The 23475-nt window shown below is 49.2% G+C and overlaps 1 protein-coding gene across 5 annotated transcripts in view; it reads left to right on the top strand.

Moving 5' to 3' along the window:
* ZDHHC14 (zinc finger DHHC-type palmitoyltransferase 14) overlaps nucleotides 1–23475 on the top strand; it is a 274893-nt gene that overhangs the window by 236384 nt on the left and 15034 nt on the right. For all 5 annotated transcript variants that reach the window (XM_070461348.1, XM_070461346.1, XM_020896306.2 and 2 more), the window contains 3 exons: nucleotides 1069–1117; nucleotides 18088–18190; nucleotides 19427–19536. In XM_070461348.1, coding sequence (XP_070317449.1) covers nucleotides 1069–1117; nucleotides 18088–18190; nucleotides 19427–19536 — 262 coding nt within the window. The remainder of the gene's footprint in view (nucleotides 1–1068; nucleotides 1118–18087; nucleotides 18191–19426; nucleotides 19537–23475) is intronic.

Raw genomic sequence — 23475 nt, 5'->3', positions numbered from 1 at the left:
GAAAGCGATATGGTCTGGGTTCACCAGGGAAAGAGCAATCGTCTCTTCTTGTCCCTCCGTGTGCCTCAGGGTTGCGTTTGCTCCAAGATCCGAAGTACATCCACGCCCCCCTGGCCTAACAGGGAGGGACGAGAATGCTTCAAGCTTTCCTCATCAGTTCTTCAATCAGCGGGCATCCTTAAAGCACATGGCACATTCTCAGGCCTCCAAGGTGGCCAGTGGGCAAGAGGGAGTGGGAACTTGGGGAGGAACTGGAGCCATCTCACCATCAGCCTCCCCGCAGCCAGCCTGGCCTACCGCTCCACCGAGGGTCTGGGACAGACAGCGCCACGGAGATGCGCTAGAACCAGTCCCATGGTGTCTGTCCTGTTCGCTCATTTCACTGCCATGCCAGGGCCAATTTATGTCCCCAGAACACGAGGACCCGGCCTTGCCAACCCAAGGTGGGGCCACCAAGAGGTCCCTCCGCATGGGCTTTTCTTTCTCAAAAGCCTCTAACACCAGTACTTTTTGTCAGCTGCATCATCACCCCAGCCCCTGAAGAAATGTTATCTTGCACAGACAGTCTGTATTCACATGTCTCAAACCCCAAAGCAGGCAGCAATATGGACTTCAAGTTCATGAGTTTGTTTACTCTGGGTGCAGAGAAAGGCGTCTTTGATACTTAGTCTAGTTTACAGGATGCCCAGGGTCAAACGTTAACCAACTTCGGGGAAACAGGCTTTTGTAAAAGAAGAGAGAAAATAGCACACAGTACTCTATTTTCCTATTAAAATGAGGAAAACAAAGGAGTAATCAGAACTGTGACTTATGGGAAAGTCTGCAGACATCCATCTGCTTTTACTGAACAAATACCCTCCAGATGTTCGGTCTACTTATGAATCTGCCATTTTCTTGTTGAATAACTTTGGTGGAATCTCACTGTCCAATCAGTATCAGAGCTCTACCGAATGTAATTTTATTGATCTCGAGACCCCAATTATTTTTGTGTAGGTGAGAGAGCTTTCAGCATGAAGGCTGTTTCTTGGAAGTGACGTCTGATTACTAAATTCTGTTTCATTCCCCCAGGTTCACAGCAGGCGGGATTCCTCAACGCTCTTAAGGACAGTCCTGCAAGATATCCTTTCTGGGCTGTAGTTTTCACCACGTTAACGTGTTGAGTATTGGACTGGCATTCTGCTCAGTTTTTTCATCTTGTGCCTTGCCTTTCCTTCTCGTAAATTGTATTCCTTCTCCCTCTGTGAAGCATCCAAAGAGCTCCTTGATATTCACCTGCGTGAGTAACAGCCTTTGAATTACTTAAACCTCAAAGCGAGTCATTTAGCCTCGTTGAAACTGAAGTGCTCTTTTGCTAGAAAACTAAGTGTGAATTCTTGCTCGCCTCCAGAAACCACACTGATTTGCACTAACTCAGGTTGGTTTATGGAGAAGCTAGGCTGAGTTCCAGCTGACTTCATTTTGATTGGCAGGTGGTCCCTACAGAATATATATGGGCGCCCCTGTGTGGGGCCCTTCTTGTTGAAATCACCACTTGGGGATTCTCTGACCCTCTCTGGGTTCTGTCTGGGGCTTCAGTTTGGTGTCTGGGCAATATGGATAACCCCACAATTATTTCTCAAAACAGAATATCTGTTCATAGCCCTGCGTAGAGATGGTCAGTGTCAAGTCATTTGGATTCATCCCATCCTCCAAACAGTGTACATAGGCATGTAGCATAGTATTTTGAACTTCTCGAAAGAAAAATGTTCACCCATGAAGTGCTTGAATGGTCTCCCACACCCTCCCCTGCCCTCCTGGGTTTGACACTAATTGGTGTAGAGTCAGCCAGCTGGACGCACTGACCTGGCTCCATCTGGGACCCAGCTGTCTTTCTTTTTCATATAACCAGTTAGACTGCATTTGGGCCTCACTAGTGGCTCAGATCGGAGAAGGCAATGGCACCCCACTCCAGTACTCTCGCCTGGAAAATCCCATGGACGGAGGAGCCTGGTGGGCTGCAGTCCATAGGGTCGCTAAGAGTCAGACACGGCCGAGCGACTTCACTTTCACTTTTCCTTTCATGCATTAGAGAAGGAAATGGCAACCCACTCCAGTGTTCTTGCCTGGAGAATCCCAGGGACAAGGGAGCCTGGTGGGCTGCCGTCTATGGGGTCGCAGAGAGTCGGACACAACTGAAGGGACTTAGCAGCAGCAGCAGCAGTGGCCCAGATAGTAAAGGATCTACCTGCAATACGAGAGACCTGGGTACAGTCCCTGGGTTGGTAAGGTCCCCTGGAGAAGAGAATGGCAACCCACTCCAGTACTCTGATGGGATAATGTCATGGACAGAGGAGCCTGGCGGGCTACAGTCATGGGCTCACAAAGAGTCGGACGTGACTGAGCAGCTACCACTGGGGGTAATCTTCATCTTGTGGCAGAGAATTCTTAAAGAATGAAGAACTCTGCTAAAATGTACATGTCATGACCATGATTTAGCTGTTAAGATGAACCAGCTTGTGTGCCTAGAAGCTGGTTGTGTGCATGTGTGTGTGTGTAGTAATAGTAGCGATGGTGGTGGTGGTATTTAGTTAGATCTATATGTCCTGTGTGTGTGTGTGTGTGTGTGTGTATACTCAGATGGTATAAAGTGTCTCCTTTCTGGCGCCTCTGTGTTTATGGACAGCATAGAATGTTGGCAGTGAGTGCAGATTCTATAGTCAGTTGCTAGTCTCTTAGAAAGGGGACAGGGACATATGTAGATATATGAAGGCTCTTGGCGAGTACATCTCAAAGGTTTGTCCTGTCTTCTGTTAATGATCTGAGAAGCTAGAGTTAGCTAGAAGTTGGCCAGAAGTCAAGGTTGTGCTGGGAATGAGATTCTCGACCTCTGTGGCTGCTAAAAGCAGGTCCTTTGGGAAATGCTATTTTTGTTTCTCTCCCCAACTCTGCCAGGGGTGAGCACCCTCCTCCATCATCACCCCTCTGCTTCCTTCAGTTTTCAAGTCACGTTGCTTTGGCATATCTCATAGCCAAGCCTTGATTTTTCTTTCCTGAAGAAGAGGCTCATCTCGGTCTTCCAGGAAATCAGTTCCATTATAAAAACATGCTGGTTTTGTTAAGTTTAGTAAATGCAACTCAGAACCGGCTGTGAGGTCTTAGGCTGCCAGCTGGAATGCTTCCTGAAACCTCAGGAGTGTGGCATTCTCGGCCACCTCCCCTCCCCTATCCCCGGGCACCTGTGTCTCTCCCGAGACCGTGGGTCTGTGCTGGATGCCCAGGAAACATTTCAGACCATGGCAGCAGTCAAATGAAGGGACTCCTCTCTGCGGGGTTTCCCTGGTGGCTCAGATGGTAAAGAATCTGTCTGCAATGCAGGGGACCTGGGTTCGATCCCTGGGTCGGGAAGATCCCCTGGAAAAAGAAATGGTTACACACTCCAGTATTCTTGCCTGGAAAATTCCATGGACAGAGGAGCCTGGCAGGCTACAGTCCACGTGGGGTTGCAAAGAGCTGGACATGACTGAGCGACTAACACTTCCCCTTTCTCAGTGGGGAGGGTGCAGAAGGGCTGATCTGAGCCTGGGGCATTTCAGCTGTTCCTTCTCCTTTGGGTCCCACAATTCCCACTGGAGCAGAGGAGAGCTGGGTGATTGGGTTTGTTGTTGCTGGGTCTTCCTGGTATCTGCTCCAGACCTCCTCGCTCGAATCATAATCCCAGAGAAGGAGTCACAAACAAGGACAGGCAGCGAGTCCTAGTCTGGGTAAGAGCCTTTTAATTTCTGCTCTGCCACAATTAGTGATCAGGTCTGGGGTCCTTTCTTTTAACTCTCTTGTATCTCAATTGTTTGACCTGTAATCGTGAACTACTCTGAACCTGACAATGCTAAGCTGACAAATTCAATGACATGGAACATAAGGGAGAATGCTGAATCTCGGAGCAATGCTTCCGTGCAAGGCAGGAGTGACTTCAGAGAGGCTTCTTTTTGTGGCAGTATCTTCAATGGGCAGGCTCTGCCGGAACCTCCTCCTAGAGCACACACGTCTGCTTGTTCTCATGGTTCACTCTGCCTGTCGTCTGTGTCATCGAGAGCACCATGTTCCCCAGCAAGGGGAGAGGACACGTGGTGCTGAGAGAAGGAGTGACAGTGTATTTGAGTGGCACGCTGTTCGTATGGAAAGGGGAGGAAGGAGAGAAATGCTCTTATTTGATTTAGAGCAAATTTTAGCTGATTTTCCTTTGAAATATCATTCTCAGGCAGAGGTAAAAAGAGTTTCTCCTGTGGCCCAGTTCCTGAAAACTCATGAAAATCTCAACCACTGACTTTCCAAACAGCGTTGCCGTATCCAGGGCTGACCCTCTCCACCAACAACCGGGTGTTTTCCCCTTTTGTGGGTGCTCCCCAGGCATGTCCTCCACATTCCGGAGCTTGGCAGCCGCAGCTGTGATAGCACAGGGGCTCTGAGTGCGTGACCGGCCCCTTCCGGCCTCCAGACACAGCTCAAAGGCTCCTAGGCACATCCAGGCCGGGGCCTGCTCTCGCCCATGCCAGTTGTATCAGCTCCCAGCTGCTGTGTAACAAATAGCCACAAATGTAGAGACTTAACACAACGGAAATTTACCATCACCCAGTTCTGCAGATCAGAAGTCCGGTAGGCTTGGCTGATTGCTACCCTGGATCCAAGGCTGAAACCACGGTGAGGCTGGCCTGGATGCTGATCTGAGGTCTCAGGGGAGCATCCTCTTCTGGCTCGTTCAGGTACTTGACTAAAATCATGGGGTGTAGGACTGAGGCTCCTTTCCTGGCTCTGTTCCCTGACTCCAGACTCCACCTGTCTTCAAGGCCAGTAACGGGGGAGCTCATACTCTGCGTCTCTCCTGCCTCATCCGCTCATGTCTCTGACCTCAGCCAGAAAGACTCTCTGCTTTTAAGGAAAGGACACACCCAGATCACTCAGGAAAATCTCCCTGTCTCTAGGTCCATGACCTTTAGTCTACAAACTCCCCTTTGCCACGTGCATAAAGTATTCACAGACACCAGGGATTAGGGCATCTTTGGGGAGGCCATTGTCCTGTCTACCCCACAAGCCCTCAGATAAGGGGTACCCCAGGAATCAAACATTTACATGCAGTTGGGTTTGAGAGGATTTCTCTATGAACACATTCGGGAAGCTCACTAGAAGTCACCAGGTCACTTTTTTTTTTTTTTTTTAATATTTATTTAGCTGCTCCAAGTCTCAGTTGCAGCATGTGGAATCTTTAGATGTGGCATTTGAACTCTTACCTATGGCAGGTGGGATCTTGGTTCCCCAACCAGGGATTGAACCCGGGCACCCTGCATTTGTCCAGAGTCCTCGCCACTGGACCACCAGGGAAGTCCCCACCTGGTCACTTCTGTGTCTTTCCCCCCTTCCCTTTCTGTCCTTCTGTTAATCTAGGAGAGAGGGGATGGGAGACAAAAATGGATGGGCTTTTAAAAATGTGTATATATATATATTATCCATACATAAATATACATACATTTATACATATGTATATCTATACTCACATAAATGCACCTATGTATATATATATGTGTATATGTGAGGGAAGCCAGGTGGTGCTAGTGGTAAAGAACTCATCTGCCAATGCAGGAGACATAAGAGATGCGGGTTCCATCCCTGGGTCAGGAAGATCCCCTGGAGAAGGAAATGACAACCCACTCCAGTATTCTTGCCTGGAGAATCCTATGGACAGAGGATCCTGGCAAGCTATGGTCCATGGGGTCGCAGAGTCAGACACAACTGAAACGACTTAACACACATGAACACGTGTATATATATATGCATGTATGTATATGTATGTGTGTATACAACAGACACATAGAAGAATACATACACACACATATGTATTATCTCCACCCTGAGTTCATTAGCAGAATGCCCCCGGAGGTCCTTGTTGAATTAGCCAACCCTTTGCAGTGTCCGGGGACCATTATTATCTAACTTGACTCCTGCTGACTCGGTCCCCACTTGGTTTTGTGGGACCTCCTGATCCACTGCCACTCTGGGCCTCTACCTGGAGAAAGATGACCTAAAGCTGAAGCCTGAATATCCCAGAGAGCTGCCCAGCCAAGCTACAGACCCTCTGATCAAACCACTCCCTTTCTCTCTCGGGGAAAAGCAGAACCAAGAGCAAGGCTGAGGAGGAACGTGAAGCAAAGTTGTCCAGTAGGGAGGGAGGAGCCGGAGGGGGCATGAGAGGCCTGGGCAGCACCCCCAGCCCAGATCGTCTTCACTTTTTTCAGAAGTAGTGGAGCATTTGGGGAATGCCAGACGTATCCATACATCAGAGTGAGATGCTTGTTCTCTACAAAGCACAGACACTTTTTAGGTATGCCTCGCACACTCCTCCCCAGTCAATGGTCTGTCCTGACCAGGTACTTTCTGTTTGAAATACATGTTTTGGAGGAGATTTCCTCTAATTGAGTGAGTCTCTGAAGAAGTGCTGAGTTCTGATGTTTTATCATGAATTCATATTCCAGAAGAAAAAATATGCTTTGGGTTCTACTGGGTTATGATGTATTTTTGAAGGAAAAAAAAAAACAAAAAACTTTAACTTCTGGTTACAAGGGATAACTGTCTTCCCTGGTGGCTGAGCAGTAAAGAATCCACCTGCCAATGCAGGAGATGTGGATCAATCCCTGAGTCAGGAAGATCCCCTGGAGGAGGGCATGGCAATCCACTCCAGTATTCTTGCCTAGAGAATCCCATGGACAGAGGAGCCTGGCGGGCTATAGTCCATGGGGTCACAAAGAGTCAGACACGACTTATCAACAGGAACAACATATGTAACAAGTAAGGCTGGAGCCCCTCAGATTGCTTGTTCAGTGTTTCTGACTCCTACCATTCCTCCGGACACCCGTGTGACTTTGGAAGAGGCCTGGAGATGGCTGGCTGGAAGCTTCTAAGGGCACCTTTTAGTGCAGAGAAAGGTGCGTTAATCACCGGGGCTGCTCAGGAATGACCTGGCCTGGGGAGGACAGGTCACAGGGACAGAGGTCCTCAAAAAGAGGATGCATCCTGCTGATCATGGTGCTTGGAGATTCCAGCATCAGATAGATGTTAAACTCAGTAGCTCTAGCTCCCTCCTTCAGCTGAGGTGCTAGGAGTTTGGGAGTCTCTTTTGAGGTGGTCGATTTATGACGGGTGAGACTTATGTGTGAAGTTTCACACTCACAAAAGCTGTCTTCTGATGACAGCAGCACTGCCCACGGCATGTCCTCACCAGACCTGGAGTCTGTGTGCGAACAAGAATCTGCAAAGCACTGAGTTCTTAAACAAGAGGAGGTTATCGGCTAAATTGCCCAAACCCAGGAGTGTCCAGGGCTGTCTTTCCAAGTGACCCCTGCTGAGTGATCTCAGGCAAGAAAATATATTTAAAATATTTCAGTAGCCTCCAGTCTGATCTCCTGACCATGATACAAACCAGGCAAAGATTTCTCACCCTGGATGTCATCTGCAAAATATCCAACTCAAAACAGCGTCACTGATGAAGCGAGAGAGATTAGAAACCAAAACGGCGAAGTATCCAGGACTCAAAAAATACTGCTGTGAGTGACGGGAACGTGGATAAACTAAAAGTTGGCTATCGAGCCCACGTGGAACCAGCAGGCCTTTGGGAGAAGAGCATCAGCCAGCTTGTTCAGGAAGTGAGGCCGGTGTCCAGGGTGTGGGGTCTGGTTCCAGTGTGGTGCAAAGCCCGAGAGGAGGTGGGCAGGAGACGCAGGTGAGAATCAGGGGCAAGGAGAGAGGGAGCGTCGTCGTCAGTGGCCGGGGCGAGAATGCCTGGCTCTGACTCGTTGGCCGGTACTGCACAGGCCCTTCCCTGGCTGCACCTCGCCACGCCAGTGGGGAGGGAAGGGCCCCCAGGGTCACCCTTGGCAGGAGCACGTCCAGCCTGGAGCATCCCCCATCCTCCTCTTCCTCCTCCCTCTCCACCTGCCCTGGCTCCCTGTGACCGTTTTCTCCCTTTGGTCTCTGCATCAGAGAAGCACAGGCCATGGGGTGGCTGCCTGGACTTTCAGCGCCCCCTTCCCCACCTCCCCTGGGGGAGAGACAAAAGGAGAACCTCCTCCAGGGCAGTGGTCTTCAGCGCCCCCAGCCAGGCGGGTCCGGCAAAGGAGGCCCTCCCTATATCTGCTTCCTGCACGGTCATCATAGGAACACCCACCACTGAACAACCCGCCCACCCGCCAGGGTTATAGAGTCCAGAACAATCCGACAGCCCTGAGCTTCGAAGCACATCGACCAGAGGCCAGAGCAGCCATGGGCAGCAGGGTGATTCATTCTTCTCAGCGAACATCTGCGGATGCCAAGATCTGAGCTCTGACTCTGGTTTCTGGAAAGCAGAGTAAGTCTTCAGTGACATAAAAATGCCACAGTGTGCCCAGAGGCGGGGGCAGTTCCAGAAGGAGCCGGCACCTCCTGCAGGGAAGTCAAGAGGCTTGGCAGGTGGCGTGTGCACAGGGCTGGGGAAGGAGCAGTTCTAACCGGGATGTGGAAGGGAGAGGTGTGGCTGGAGGGTGGGGTGAGCAGGGGGGAGGCCGGAGGCTATTCGCAGGGCTGGAGCCGGGCTTGGGTTCCCTCCTTCACTCTGCACGGTTAGCAAAGCGGTCACTGGGAGCCCTAATAGTGTCAGCACCCAGACGCTCTTACAGATGGACTCACACACATACACACACACACACACACACACACACACACACCCCGTGGGGCTGGGGGAGGGCACTGTGATGGCTGAGCCTTGATTGGGGGCCCAGATTGCACTCATTTCACAGCACCACCTGACGGGCACCCATGGCCTGATGGGCATTGTTCTATTTTAGTGGAATTCGGTAGAAGGCTTGGAGTTGGCCCAGGGGCTGTCAGAAAGGGGGCACCTGGGGCCAATGGAAAATTCATGAAGGCAGGACAGTTCAGTTCAGTTCAGTCACTGTCATGTCTGACTCTTTGTGACTCCATGGACTGCAGCATGCCAGGCTTCCCTGTCCATCGCCAACTCCTGGAGCTTACTCAAACTCATGTCCATTGAGTCAGTGATGCCATCCAACCATCTTATCTTCTGTTGTCCCCTTTTCCTCCTGCCTTCAATCTTTCCCAGCTTCAGGATCTTTTCCAATGAGTCAGTTCTTTGCATCAGGTGGCCAAAATATTGGAGTTTCAGCTTCAGCATCAGTCCTTCTGGTGAATATTCAGGACTGATGTCCTTTAGGATGGACTGGTTGGATCTCCTTGCAGTCCAAGGGACTCTCATGAGTCTTCTCCAACACCACGAAAGCATCAATTCTTTGGCACTCTGCTTTCTTTATACTCTAACTCTCACATCCACACATGACTACTGGAAAAAGCATAGCTTTGACTAGACAGACCTTTGAAGGCAGGACAGGTCTTCACTCACCTAGCTCTCAGGGCCCATCCGTCCTGGGGTCTTGATGATGCTCAGGGGGCCCAGGAAAAGGTAGGACAGGTGCCTGAGGTCTCCCAGCAGGATCTCTTCGGGGAGGTTAATGACCCCCATTTAGACTCAGCTGCATTTCCAGATCTGGAGCCTGGCCCCTCCACCCAGGGAACTGAGACTCTCCCCTGCTACCCTGACCAGGCGGGTGGAGGAAGTTCTGTGAAAAAGAAGCACCAATTATGTCTCAGAAGATCACAGGGGCATGAAGTTTGGGGTTTTTTAAATCACCCAAGTGATACAGGAACATATTCTCAAGGAACAAATTTCAGTCATCAGGATAAAAAGGAAGTTTTTCCCTTGACCCCCTCATCATTCTGTAGGGTCCTTGTGGGATTTTGTGGGTCTTTCCAGACTATCTTCTCAGAGTTCAAATACGTATACTGTATGTGTGCATTCATATCCAGCAGATGGGGGGAACTGCTTTACCTAAAGGGACTCATACAGACCCTTTGAATTGTTCTACAATTTGATTTTCAAATATTTCCTGAAAGCATGTCAACACATAGATGTCATTCTTCTTTCAAGTGTTTAATAGAATGTCAGAGTATAGATGAACCTTAGTGTATTCTTCTATGAATGACTATTTAGACTAATTTTTTTTTACTACTCAGAAAATGAGGTAGTGGGTTTTCTTGTATGTATCTCTTTGTGCACAAGTGTTAGTATTTCTCTAGGATTGAAAAATAGATGTAGTCACTGAGTTAAAAGCTAAGCATAGTTTAAATACTGATTGTGCTGGTGGGTTAGTCACTCAGTCATGGCCAACACTTTATGACCCCATGGACTGTAGCCTGCAAGACTTCTCTGTCCGTGGGATTTTCCAGGCAAGCATCCTGGAGTGGGTTGCCATCTCCTTCTCCAAGTGATCTTCGTGACCCAGGGATCGAACCTGGGTCTCCTACACTGCAGGCAGATTCTTTACCGACTGGGCTACCAGGAAATATTGTCCCCTAAAGAGAGTGTACCAACTCATACTCCATTTCTGCCCACCTTCACTCATGTTGGTGACAGTCTCGTCAGGACCAGGATTTTTGCCAATTTGATGGGGAGGGAAAAAATCGTTTTAATTTCCATTTCCTGGATAATAATCAGCTTGCACATATTTCCGTGATTGTTGACCCTTTTTCTCCCCTCAGTGCCAGTTCAAACTCTTTGAACGTTTTTCAATTGGGTTGTTTGTTCTTTTCCTATTAACACGTTCCTCATATAATCTCAGTAATAATTTTATAACTAGCTTTTCCCATTATTTTTCTCCCAACCTGTCACTTGCGTTTTAACTTAATTTTTAAACAAAAAGTATAATTTATTAACAAATTCTCTCTATAAATCTCATCCTACATGGCTCCTGGGCTTTCCTTGTGGCTCAGTGGCAAAGAACCCGCCTGCCAATGCAGGGACCTGAGCTCAATCCCTAGGCTGGGAAGATCCCCTGGAGGAGGGCATGGTGACCCACTCCAGTATTCTTGCCTGGAGAAGCCCATGGACCCAAGAGCCTGGCGGGCTACAGTCCACGGGGTCGCAAAGAGTCGGACATGACTTAGTAGCTAAACAACAGCATGACTCCTAGGTTTTGTGCCATATATCCTCACCCCAAAATGATGCAAATATTTCCTTTATTTTCTTCTAATACCTTTCTATTTTGTTTTTTAAGTCTGGCATAGTAACTTATCTGTAATATAATTTTGTGTGTGGGGGTGTGAACTAAAGTTCTTTTTTTTTATATACCCAGAAATCCATATTTTATTTTTTAAATTTAAATTAATTTATTTATTTTAACTGGAGGCTAATTACTTACAATATTATAGTGGTTTTTGCCATACACTGACATGAGTCAGTCATGGGTGTACATGTTCCCCATCCTGAACCCCACTCCCACCTCCATCCCCATCCCATCCCTCTGGGTCATCCCAGTGCACCAGCCCTGAGCACCCTGTCTCATGCATCAAACCTGGACTGGCGATCTGTTTCACACTTGATAATATACATGTTTCAATGCTATTCTCTCAAATCATCCCACCCTCACCTTTTTCCACAGAGTCCAGAAGTCTGTTTTTTATACATGCGTCTCTTCTGCTGTCTTGCATAGAAAGTCCTAACCTCCTTTTTCCCTAATGTCTCAATACCACTTGCTAGTGGTTCTAGCAGTTGTCAAGCTTGATAGTCTCGGAATTCTTTTACACTCTTAAAAATTATTGAGGACCTAGAGAACTTGTGTTCATGTAGATTATGTCTATTTCATCATGTCTGAAATTAGAGCTGAGAAATTTGGGGGAACTCTCTGGTGGTCAAGCGCTTGGGACTTTGCGCTTTCATTGCCTCATTCCCCCTGTTTAGTCCTTGCTCGGGAAACTAGGATCCCATAAGCTGCTCAGCAAAAAGGAAAAAACCCTGAGAAATTTTTAAAACACAGAAATGCGTAAGAGGGGTGAGGACATCATCTTGCAACAGGCAGCCTCCGGAAGAAGCCTCCACATGGTAGCGTGAGAGTCAGGCTGGGACAATAGTAACGTTTCAGCGATAGTAGGAAAATAGTTTTGATCTGGAGGGTCCCCTGAAAGGAACTTGGGGACTCTAGGGGTCCACGGGCCCCACTTTGTGAACCACCGTCTTTGCCCTGTGTGTTCACAGCCTGTTTACACTGTTCTCACCTTGTTTTGTTTACTGGGAAGGTCACTTCCTAGTAAAGTTTTGTTTACTAGGAAGGTCTTCTCCTGCTCCCACCTCCCTGATTTTTTTTTTCTCCCTTCCTGTTCTTGTACGTTTTCTCTTCCTGATGAATTTTCAAATCAGTTTGTCAAATTCCATTTAAAAAATTCCTGTTGGGATTTTGACTGGCGTTATAGTGACTTCATAGATTAGTTGGGGACAACTTTGCACCTCTATGGAGAAGGGAATGGCACCCCACTCCAGTATTCTTGCCTGGAGAATCTCATGGATGGAGGAGCCTGGTGGGCTGCAGTCCGTGGGATGGCAAGGAGTCGGACACGACCGAGTGACTTCACTTTCACTTCTCTTTTACACACCTCTATATAAGCATTGGCTTTGCCTGGTGGCTCAGATGGTAAAGCATCTGTCTAAAATGTGGGAGACCTGGGTTCGATCCCTGGGTCAGGAAGATTCCCTGGAGAAGGAAATGGCAACCCACTCCAGTACTCTTGCCTAGAAAATCCCATGGACAGAGGAGCCTGGTGCAGGCTACTGTCCATGGGGTCGCAAAGAGTCGGACATGACTGAGCGACTTCACTTACTTTACTCATATGAGCATTTAGGAGAAAGGATTGGAGAGACTGAAAGACGATGGCCCGGTGATTCAGTCTGAAGGGTCCCAGTAACTTGATCTTCAATGTGTCTGTCATGTAAATCATCAGAAAGTCAGCACCCTCAACCCCAGACTCAGTGACGGGCCCTCAAGTGACAGGAACACAAGCTGTAGTTTCTTATCTCTGTCTAAGGATTGGAGAGTCACCTAATTGATGAGAAAAATAGGCTGACAAGTTCCCAAACCTAGATATCTAAGAGCATTAAAGGCTGATGTAGACATTCCATCTAGAGAACAAAGAGGGCTATTGTTGATGTCTGCTTTTCCATCAGAGCCCTTCCTATAAGTGAGCATGGACTATCTTACTGTCATTTTTAGAAAACTAGAGGACAAAAAGTGTACCCATATCATCTGTTTCTTGTATTTTAAGTATCAGAACCTCAAACAGAGACCTGAAGCAGAAAAAGATGCAGGAAGACCCAGGGGTGGGTGGCCAGTGCCCACCAAGAAAGGCCGCCCGGCACCCAGTGGCATCCCAGTCACATACAGAAAGGGTGCTTGGAACAGAAAGGGTCCAAGGCAAGCATTCCCTGGCCGTTCTGGAATCTGGGGATTTTGGTCAATGAGGAAATTCACATGAAATACAGACTTTTAAAAATAAACTGTTATCTGGATTTGGCACTTAGCAAAAAAAAAAAAAAAAATCCCGTTGTGGCCAGCCTGGCAGCTGGAATGTGCGGAGCTGGGCGATGACATGTTAGCAGAGACAAGTTCTTCCCCCGGGGTAGGGCTGAGGCTGTGGGACTGGTGGACGAGGTGTGATGTCATGGGCAGACTCAGCCTTGCTGTCGGAGCTCTGAGGCCTCAGAGTTAGGGCCTGTCATGTGATGCTCCATGGCCTGGGGCCTCGGGAAGCTCTTTCTCTCCTACAAGTCTGGAGACCATGTTACAGTTCTGTTCTGCCGTAAATTGCTGTCTGAGTTTTTATAAGTGGCTTGACTTCTCTGGGCCTTAGCTCTTCATTTTACAAATAAGTATTTTGTCAAATGAAAGGATTAGAATAAATTAGGACATCTTTTACTTAGAGTCCATGACTATCCATGGAGAGGTATCAGGGGCATTTTTAAGCCTCCTGAAATTTTAAGAAAAAATGTGTCCATGTGAATTTTTTTTTTTAACTTTGCTAACAAAGACCCATCTAGTTAAAGCTATGGTTTTTCCAGTAGTCGTGTATGGATGTGAGAGTTGGACTCTAAAGAAAGCTGAGCACTGAAGAATTGATGCTTCTGAACCCTGGTGTTGGGGAAGACTCTTGAGAGTCCCTTGGACTGCAAGGAGATCCAACCAGTCCATCCTAAAGGAAATCAGTCCTGAATATTCATTGGAAGGACTGACGCTGAAGCTGAAGCCCCAGTACTTTGGCCACCTGATGCAAAGAACTGATTCATTGGAAAAGACCCTGATGCTGGGAAAGATTGAAGGTGGGAGGAGAAGGGGACGACAGAGGATGAGATGGTTGGATGGCATCACCGACTCGATGGACATGAGCTTGAGTAAGCTCTGGGTGTGGGTGACGGACAGGGAAACCTGGAGTGCTGCAGTCCATGGGGTCGCAAAGGGCTGGACACGACTGAGCAACTGAACTGAACTGAACTGAAGGTTAAAAACCTTTGGTTCCATGACCTCTCACCTTTTACAATTCCCCAAATACTGAGGTGCCCTCACCATTCTGCCCAGCACTATTTCTTCGTCTCTGCCAGGCCATCTCCTCTTGCTTACCTTCCCACGGACAAGCAGACCCCTATTCCTTGAGGGTAGGGAGCTTACCCTCCCCCACTGTCCTGAGTGCAGGGCTGGGTGCCCCAAAAGGCACAGAGCAGGCATTTCTGGGATCGTGTGGAAACCCGAGGAGGGACCCCACCCACCAGCATTTTTAGTCTTTTTCAATTCCCTAGCCACCTAGCAAGCACCTCGGCGTGCAGCAGGTTAAGCTGCGGTCAAGGGGCATCTGAAGCCATGCTCTTGGCCACGGAGGAGGCTCTTGTCTTCCTGGGGGCTGGGGAAGACACGTGGAGGCTGGCAGAGGCAACTGCTGTGCTTTGAAACATCTTTGTTTCCAGCTGCTTATTAAATTGTCTCCTACTGCTGTTGGCCTATTTCCACTCATGTCTTTTTTTTTTTAAATCAGCAAATGGGTTTTGATACATTAAAGCAGAATTTATGTTTCTTAATCTTATTATGGTGTAGATGTTTTCAACATGAAGCTGTCAGATCAGTGAGAGAATGTATTGTTCAGATATTCAGCCTGAGAGCGAATTTGAGGGGGGTGCAGTCTTTAAGGTGCCATGGGTTCGAAAATCCCTGATGAAGAGGGTCCCCATCTCCCCCAGCCGAGGTTGGGGACAGCCTAGAGCCTTGTGTCCCTCAGCAAGAATCAGGAAAGGACCCGGCCCTCCATACTTCCAAGGTTCAAATCCCTGCTCTGCTGTTTCCTATGCAAATTATGTAACTGCTTCCTGCCTCAGTTTCCCTGTGGGTCCCGTGGGAATCAGACGTCTCACTGCGTTGCTCTGAGGACTGAGTGAGTTATTCCACATGAAGCCTTTGGAGCAGGGCCTGACATACAACCAGTGATGCCAGCATTGTTATGAATGGCGATGACCGTTCCTCCAGACATCCTGTGAGCCACGGGGCAGCTGTTAGCGGGGAGGCAGAGGGGGCGGCGTCTCGCATCCTACCTGGAATCTGTGTCGTTTTGACCCGGCTGTGAGCTAACAGTGGAGCTGCATTCTGTTATTTATAAACCGCTTCCAAATCACGTGAGATATTAATAGAGAACACTGCGTATTTGTTGGGGGAGGGGTTGCTATAAACCTTTAAAACACCGCATCTGCTGCTAACAATGCCTCCTTTTGGAGGTAATCTGGTCAGTGGCATCAAAAGGAACAGCAGCTGCGAAGCAAGCCATAGCCATGCTAGAGGCTATGACCTGCCTCCAGCTTCACATGCCAGCTTTCGTATGTTCACACGGATGGATGTTACATATGCTTTGACAGGACCATCGTTCTGCCTGGATTGTCAACTGTTCATGACGCATAAGTATTTCTGAGACCGTAGATGGGCTCTTCGTGTGTGTGTGTGTGTGTGTGTGTGTGTGTGTGTGAAGTCGCTCAGTGGTGTCTGATTCTGTGATCCCATGGACTGCAGCCCACCAGACTCTGTCCATGGAATTCTCCAGGCAAGACTGGAGTGGGGTGCCATTGCGGCTCTTCGTGTGTGATTCAGTAAATCTTTTGGTTCATTCTTCCTTCTCTTTCCTACCCTGTCTCCATTCCATTTGTCACTTCCTCTTTAACCTCTCTGCCCTCTTGTTTTTCCCTTCCAGCCTGCACAAGCTCATTGCCAGTGTCAGCTTCTTTCCTACCACCCCGTTCTCCCGACTCAGGCTTCCTTGTCAGTTTCCCGGGGCTCCACTTCGCCTCTGCTTCCCAGCCGGTGCGGGCAGGGCTCCCATGTCGCTGCCTCCCCCAATCTGTGCCCTTTTGGGTGGGGAGATGAGGCTGGGAGGAGGGGCGTCTATGAGCCTGGGGGCAGGCGGTTGAGAACAGGACCATCTTTGCTATCTGAGCCACCGTCCCCATGCCCCCATGTGCAGCGAGACCTCCGCCGTAACCATTTGTCCCCCTGGGTGACCCTGGCAGAAATCGAAGTGTTGCCCAGGCTAGTGGCAGGGGTCTGCTTCTCCCCATCTCTCTCTTCCCCCTCCAATCCTCCCTACCTCTCTGTACTCACCCACTTTTCCAGAATCCACCATAGACTTCCTCTTCTTGGGATGTGAGGCTCCTCCTCCATCCCGTTCACCTCCTTCCTCCGTGAGGACCGGGTGGGACCCCCGGAGCACCGTGTGTTGTATCTGTAAGACCCTCACTGCTCGCACTCTTGGCACCTTGGCCAGCTGGGCATTGTTCTCATGAAATGTCTTTGATTTCTGAGTAGGGCTCTTCTGAAACCTTGCAGTTTCTAGAAATTTAAACCTTAGAAAAGTAAAGCGTGTTTCCTTTTTTCCAAGAGCAGACCCAGTGGTTTATTCTAATGCTGAATGTCAGTCAACAGGCAGGAGCCCATTCATGCCTCCTGCTTTGAATGCAGCCAGACAGTGGCATTTGTTAATCATGACATGGCAGATGGTGGCATTGCCTTGGCTGATATATTCATTTCTCTGGTCCAAAGAGAAATTATATCCAAACCTGAAAAAAATCAGTGGTGATATATTACCACATGATCTATAGCTTCCATCCTTGGAAGCATGAGGAAAGCACAAGTATTTTACTTTCTCTGGCTTGTCATTTATCAATGGCAAATGCATGATGTATATTTAAACTCCCAGACCTCTGACAATTTTTTTTTCCTGAGATTCATCTGTATCTTGTAAATAGAATCTTATCAATATTTGTGGGACAGAAAAATTCTCTAGTCTTTTCAAATGGCTACACTCTTGGTTGATTTATCGCATCTGTTGAAGAATGCCAGGCTTTTATCCCCCCCTTTGGTCTTAGCGTATCTTGTGGAACTCACAGCTCCCCATCACTCAATGTCTAGTGTGGATCCAGGTTTCCTAGTTGCCTGTCAAATAGCTGAGGACAGCCCTATGTGTCAGGGTTGGCTGAGGGACTGGGATAAGGTCCCCTAAGAAAAAATCCCACTCACCCTGATGCCACACTGAGAAATACCCCTGCAGAGCCAGAAGCCCATCCGCAATGGGAGTGGGCATCCCGTGGGGGGAAGGGCCATCCAGGAAGGGAGATAGCCAGGAAGATAAACGCTGCCCGGGTTCCAGTCACCCACGGTCAGCCCTGCAAGTGGCTGTCACAGCCTCAAATCAGGTCGGGAGAGAAATTTGTCAGTGCTCCAGCCCAGCTTTCAGAAGGCAAGGGTAGGGGTGGCGATTGAAGTGAGATTCAATATTGAGTCCATTCAGCGGAGACCCGGGCCACTGCCCACACCAACCAGTGTGCCCCCTGGTTTTGCTGCCCCTGCCTGTGACAAGGAAGGTGCCAAGGTCAGGCGGGGAGGGCAGTCGGGAACTGCCAGCCGTGAGAAAGGGACGAGGCCTGGTCAGCGAGCCCGCCAATCCCCTGCTGGATACAAATGCTGTACCGTGAAAGAGGATGTGGCCTTGTGCCTGCCCTGGAGGGTCTTCCCGGGCTGGGAGACCACCGATGCCAGGCTAGGTGGATGCCAGGGCCCGAGTGAGGGCCTGGGGGTGGATCCTGTCCAAATCTCATTCATCCGGCTGCCCTGGGGCCCTGTGAATGTCACGGTCCTGCCAGTTCACCGCCTTGACTCCAGGTACTGTGCTGGAGGCCGTGGTCTGCTTCTTCTCCGTCTGGTCCATCGTGGGGCTCTCGGGTTTCCACACGTACCTGATAAGCTCCAACCAGACCACGAACGAAGACGTAAGTTCCTGCAGGGTGGGGCACGGGTGTGTTCTTTTGTGGGAAATAAAGAAAGAAGAGGTGGGGGCGGCCAGGTCTTCCGAGTCCCCTTTCCAGATGTGAGCCCCTGGGAGCAAAGAGCCTGCGGGAGAAGCATTTTCCAACACACATCTCCAATTTCTCTATCACAAATCATCACATTGTCCTGACCAGACCACTTAGATACTCAGAGCGGCTGACTGACCCCTAATTCCAAGGCCCAAGGTGGGCTTCTGCTCTGTTCGTTTGCAATGTTTTGGGAGCAACTTGCCATCCTGCCCCACTGAAGAGAGATGGTGCAGTCTGGCTTCTCGCAGATGATGATTCCATTATATTTTGGGAGGCGACTGCCCTGACCCAAAATTTAACCTTTTGTCTAGGATTATCTGCCTGTATTTAATGCCAACAGAGAGGAGATATAAAACCAGAAAACCTAACGTTGAAAATGTTTTGTCATGACCCTGGTCCCTTCTGCTCCGAATATTTGGATTCTGACAGAAGTCTCTGTCAGTACATGAACTAAATGTCTCAGGATTAGTCAGGTTGGCTTAAAGACTTGAAAAATCAGTGCTGATGACATGCATGAGTTCAGAGACTATTAAGACAGTTACTTGTGGTTGGTAACTAAGAGCATCAGAAATACTCTGCCGAAGTATTTAGGAGCTGAATCCAGGCTATCATGGGCAGTTGGAGGAGGCACGTTACCCCATTAATGACATTACTATTTATCACGCTAAATGTGATATGAAAACTGTCAGGACATCCCTGGTGGTCCAGTGGCTAGGACTTCACCTTCCAACACAAGGGATGCGGGTTCAAGCCCTGCCCAGGGAGCTGAAATCCCACAAGCCTCATGGCCAAAAAAAACAAAACATAAAACAGAAGCACTATTGTAACAAATTCAATAAAGACTTTAAAAACGGTGTTTAAAAAAAAGATCTCCACTTGCTTATGTGAACTGGCCATTAAGTACCAGGTTGTGGAAATAGATTATTTTCCCGAGAATGCTACTTTTCCCCCTGATCTGACCTGCTGTTTGGGGATATTTCCAAGTTTAGAGTAAATGCCAGTTGTCCTTGAGAAAAGTACCTTGGTTTCTCCTGCTGAAGAAACGAGTAAAGACCATCACATTCTTTATGGACTTCTCATGGTCTGATTGAGCCAACCTGGGGCATTGGTGTGAGGCAGACTGTGTCACTGACGGTCCTTTTCTTTCAGATTAAAGGATCCTGGTCAAATAAAAGAGGTAAAGAAAATTACAACCCCTACAGCTACGGAAACATCTTTACAAACTGCTGCGTTGCGCTGTGTGGACCAATCTCTCCAAGGTAAGATTCAGACAGCATTTGTTGTCATTCAGTCATGTCTGACTCTTTGCGACCCCACGGACTTCAGCACTCCAGGCTTCCCTGTCCTTCACCATCTCCCAGAGCTTGCTCAAACTTATGTGCGTCACTGATGGCTCAGCTGGTAAAGAATCTGCCTGCAATGCAGGAGATCTGGGTTCAGTCCCTGGGTTGGGAAGATTCCCCCGGAGGGACTACCTACTTCAGTATTCTGTCCTGGAGAATCCCATGAACTGTATAATCCATGCGGTCGCAAAGAGTCAGACATGACTGAGTGGCTTTCACTTTCACTGTGTCCACTGCATTGGTGATGCCATCCAGCCATCTCGTCCTCTGTCATCCCCTTCTCCTGCCTTCAATCTTTCCCAGCATCAGGGTCGACCCGGGAAGCTTGTGTGTTAGCAGAGGCCTTAGGCGGCCACTGTGGAGGCCACTGGCCCGGTCAGCTCTCTGCTCATGCTACGGAGACACAGCTTTAACAAAATAGAGATGTGACTTGTGTTATACTTGTTGTGTTATGCTTGGGATAACATTCCACTAATTTGTGTCAAGTTTTGGAAAATCCCCTCAGGATCAAAATAGGGAAACTGAAGCACATAACCACCCCCCCCCCCACCGCCATAAATTATTAGAAGATGTTGAATGTCTGTGATGTGCAGGGGGCTGTAGAGAGGGACCCAGGACACAGTGAAGGAAGTGATTAGAAAGTCTGTAGAAGTAAGTGGTAAGAACTGAGTCATACAGAATAGATATGCTAGAATAGTTCAGAGGGAGCGATCCGTGTGGGCTGAAGGAGCTGAGACTCTGGTGATGGTGAGATGGCAGTCATGTTAATAATGGCCGTGGCTGATGTTTGTCAAATAGCATTACGCTCTGTACTAAGTGCTTTACATGGATTAACTTTTAAAACCTCACTCTGTACTTATGTGCTAAGTCGCTTAAGTTGTGTCCGACTCTTTGCGACCCCATAGCCCTCCAGGCTCCTCTGTCCATGGGATTCTCTAGGCTAGAGTACTAGAGTTGGTTGCCATTTCATTCTCCAGGGATCTTCCCAACCCAGGGATCCAAGCGGCATCTCTGAAGTCTCCTGCATTGGCAGGCAGGTTCTTTATCACTAGCACCACCTGGGAAGCCCTTCTGTCCTTATAAGGTACTGTTACCTCCCATTATACGGAAGAGGGAACCAAAGCACGCAGAGGTTAAGTAACATGCCCAAGATCACACAGCCAGTAAGTGCTGCCTCATCAGGACCCAGACCTAGGCATCCGATATCAGAACCCATGTGTGTCGGCTAGTACCTGCTGCCTCCCTGTCAGAACTATGCAGAACACAGTCAGCTCTAGACTTTTTGTGAGTTATGCCCAGGTATATAGACTATTTCCAGCTGATTAGCCAAACAATCATCAACAGTATTTACTGAGCAAGTTTTCCAGGTTTCTAGGATGAGTTTCCAAGCCTTCCTCTCTTTTGACCTCTAACTGTGTAAATGGAGAGAAACCACAAAGCCGCTGGTTTGTTTCAACTTTCGGCTTCCCTTATAGCTCAGTTGGTAAGGAATCCGCCTGCAATGCAGGAGACCCCAGTTGGATTCCTGGTTTGGGAAGATCTGCTGGAGAAGAGATAGGCTACCCACTCCAGTATTCTTGGACTTCCCTTGTGGCTCAGCTGGTAAAGAATCCACCTGCAATGTGGGAGATCTGGGTTGGGAAGATTCCCCTGGAGAAGGGAAAGGCTACCCACTCCAGTATTCTGGCCTGGAGAATTCCATGGACTGTATGGCCCACGGGGTTGCAAAGAGTCGGACACAACTGAGCGACTTTCACTTTCACTTTTCTCTATAGCTCCCTGGTCAGTCATTACTGACGTGTGCTGATGGATTGCACACTGGGTTTGATCGTCAGGGAAACTACATTAGGGAAGGAAGAGTGATCCCCTCCCCACCCCACCCCCCAAAGAATATCAAGCATATATTCCAAGGCCACTTGTTAATTGGCACTACCTTATAGTTCCTGGTGTCATTGGGTAACTGGAAATTGATCATTTTCCAGTTTGTGCCTAGAAAGCTGAGCCCAGTGTGCCACACTTGTCCTGAATTTGGGGGTGTTAGGGGATCCCCCAACCTGTCCTTCCGAGGTCTCCTCTGGGGAGTGACAGCAGAAGGAACAGCCAAGGGCTCAGATGGAAGGGCCGCCCCAGGCCGGACAGTCAGGCATGCCCAGAGGGCACCCTCTCCAAGCGAGCACTAGACTCACCCAGGAATCCCTCTCGGGGCTCTTCAGGCCAGAAAAACCCTCTGGAAATGCTTGGGTTTTCACAGTTTAACTGTTTCCTCCTGGCGTGTGTTTATTTGTGGACACTAGGGATAGGCCAGGAAACACAAAGTAGAAGAGACAAAAGAGGCCTGGACAAGCATCTTTCGTCGTCTCTAAAGTAGACCTTCGGATCTAGGAAAAGAATTCCAAAGTCTCACGTTTTGTCCAGATCGCTTTTCTTGTTCCCAAGTTTTTGATTTGCACTTGGCATCACTTGTATTGTTTATACATCAGATCTTGTCGTAGCTGAAATTATTACTCCCACAACTGGATCAAATTATCTGGTTTGCCCGAGTTGGGACTATACTCTTTCCACAATCCAAGTCCCTCTGGAGAGGGGCATTTCTCAGGACTGGCCCTCCACTCGGAAGAGCTTGGCTGCTCCAGGGTCTGTGCAGAAAGCTGGGTGCTGCCCTCTGTCATAGGTCCCTGGGCTCCCAGAGCTGGAACTGATGAAAGGGGGGGGAGGGTGCTGCTTGTCTTCACTGCTCCCTTCTGTGGTCCTTGCTTCTCTCTGCCCTGCCTCACCCAACCCTGGGCCCTGAAGAGCGCCAGGGCGTCTCACCGGCATCCCAGAGAAGCCTATAGAATGAGCAGTGTCCCTCGCCTCAGACAGGTGCCAAGGACCCCGCATGTGCCCAGTATCCTTGCCTCAGACAGGGGCCAAGGACCCTCCGAGTGCCCCAGGGTGTGCCCCAGACAGATGCGTCTAAAGCGTTCTCAGTGCAACAATGTGCTCACGAGGGAGGAAGCGTGTGTCTTCAGGTTTCCCCACAAGAGTCAGAGACTACGAGGACAAAGACCCACAATCTGTTACTTACAGAGCCTCCAGGGGGGTGGGGGCAGCAGGGTGGAGACAGCCAGGTTTGGGGGAAGGGATTCTCATAATAGCAGAAAGAATGGAAGATTGGAAAAGCAGAAAGTCCCAAGATGTGGTCAGGGTCAGGCCCTACGGGCTGGTGCTGTGGGTCAGCTGGTCGTAAGAATTCTCTTGGCCACTGTTACTTGGCTGGGGGCTGGGGATGCCCCCTAGAGAATGTCAACAAAAAGGTCCATCAAGGACAAGTCTGAGCAGTGGGAGGGGCTGTGATGGGGTCGGGGTGCAGGCCCCATGGGACATCTGGGAGGGCTTCCCAGAGAAGCGGGTGTAAGGTGCGAACCATAGGAGCAGGAGGAGCTGGGGGAAAGGAGTCACAGGAGGAGAGCAGGGGCAGAATGTGCAAAGGCCCAGAGGTGAGGGGAGAGCCCGGCTTGTCAGAGGAGGAGCTGGGGGAGTGATGCGGGGGGAGGGGGCAGTCCCAGGGGGCAAGCAAGGCAGGAGATGAGACGAAGGACCTCCCTGGTGTCCAGTGGTTAGAATCCACCTGCCAAAGGGGGCACAAGTTTGATCCCTGGTCCTGGTCTGGGAAGATTCCCATATCCCAAGGAGCAACAAAGCCCGTGCACCGCACCTGCTACTGAAGCCCCTGCGCACCCTAGAGCTGGTGCTGCACCCTGAGAAGTCCACGCACCTCCAGGAAGAGTAGCCCCCACTTGCCGCAACTAGAGAATGCCCCTGTGGCAACGAAAACCCAGCACAGCCAAAAATAAATAAATAAAATAAATTTTT

Source organism: Odocoileus virginianus, chromosome 34 (genome assembly GCF_023699985.2).
Source record: "Odocoileus virginianus isolate 20LAN1187 ecotype Illinois chromosome 34, Ovbor_1.2, whole genome shotgun sequence".
Taxonomy (NCBI): domain Eukaryota; kingdom Metazoa; phylum Chordata; class Mammalia; order Artiodactyla; family Cervidae; genus Odocoileus; species Odocoileus virginianus.
The sequence above is the reverse complement of the archived record's forward strand: the minus strand, read 5'-3'. Positions and strand labels throughout refer to the sequence as shown.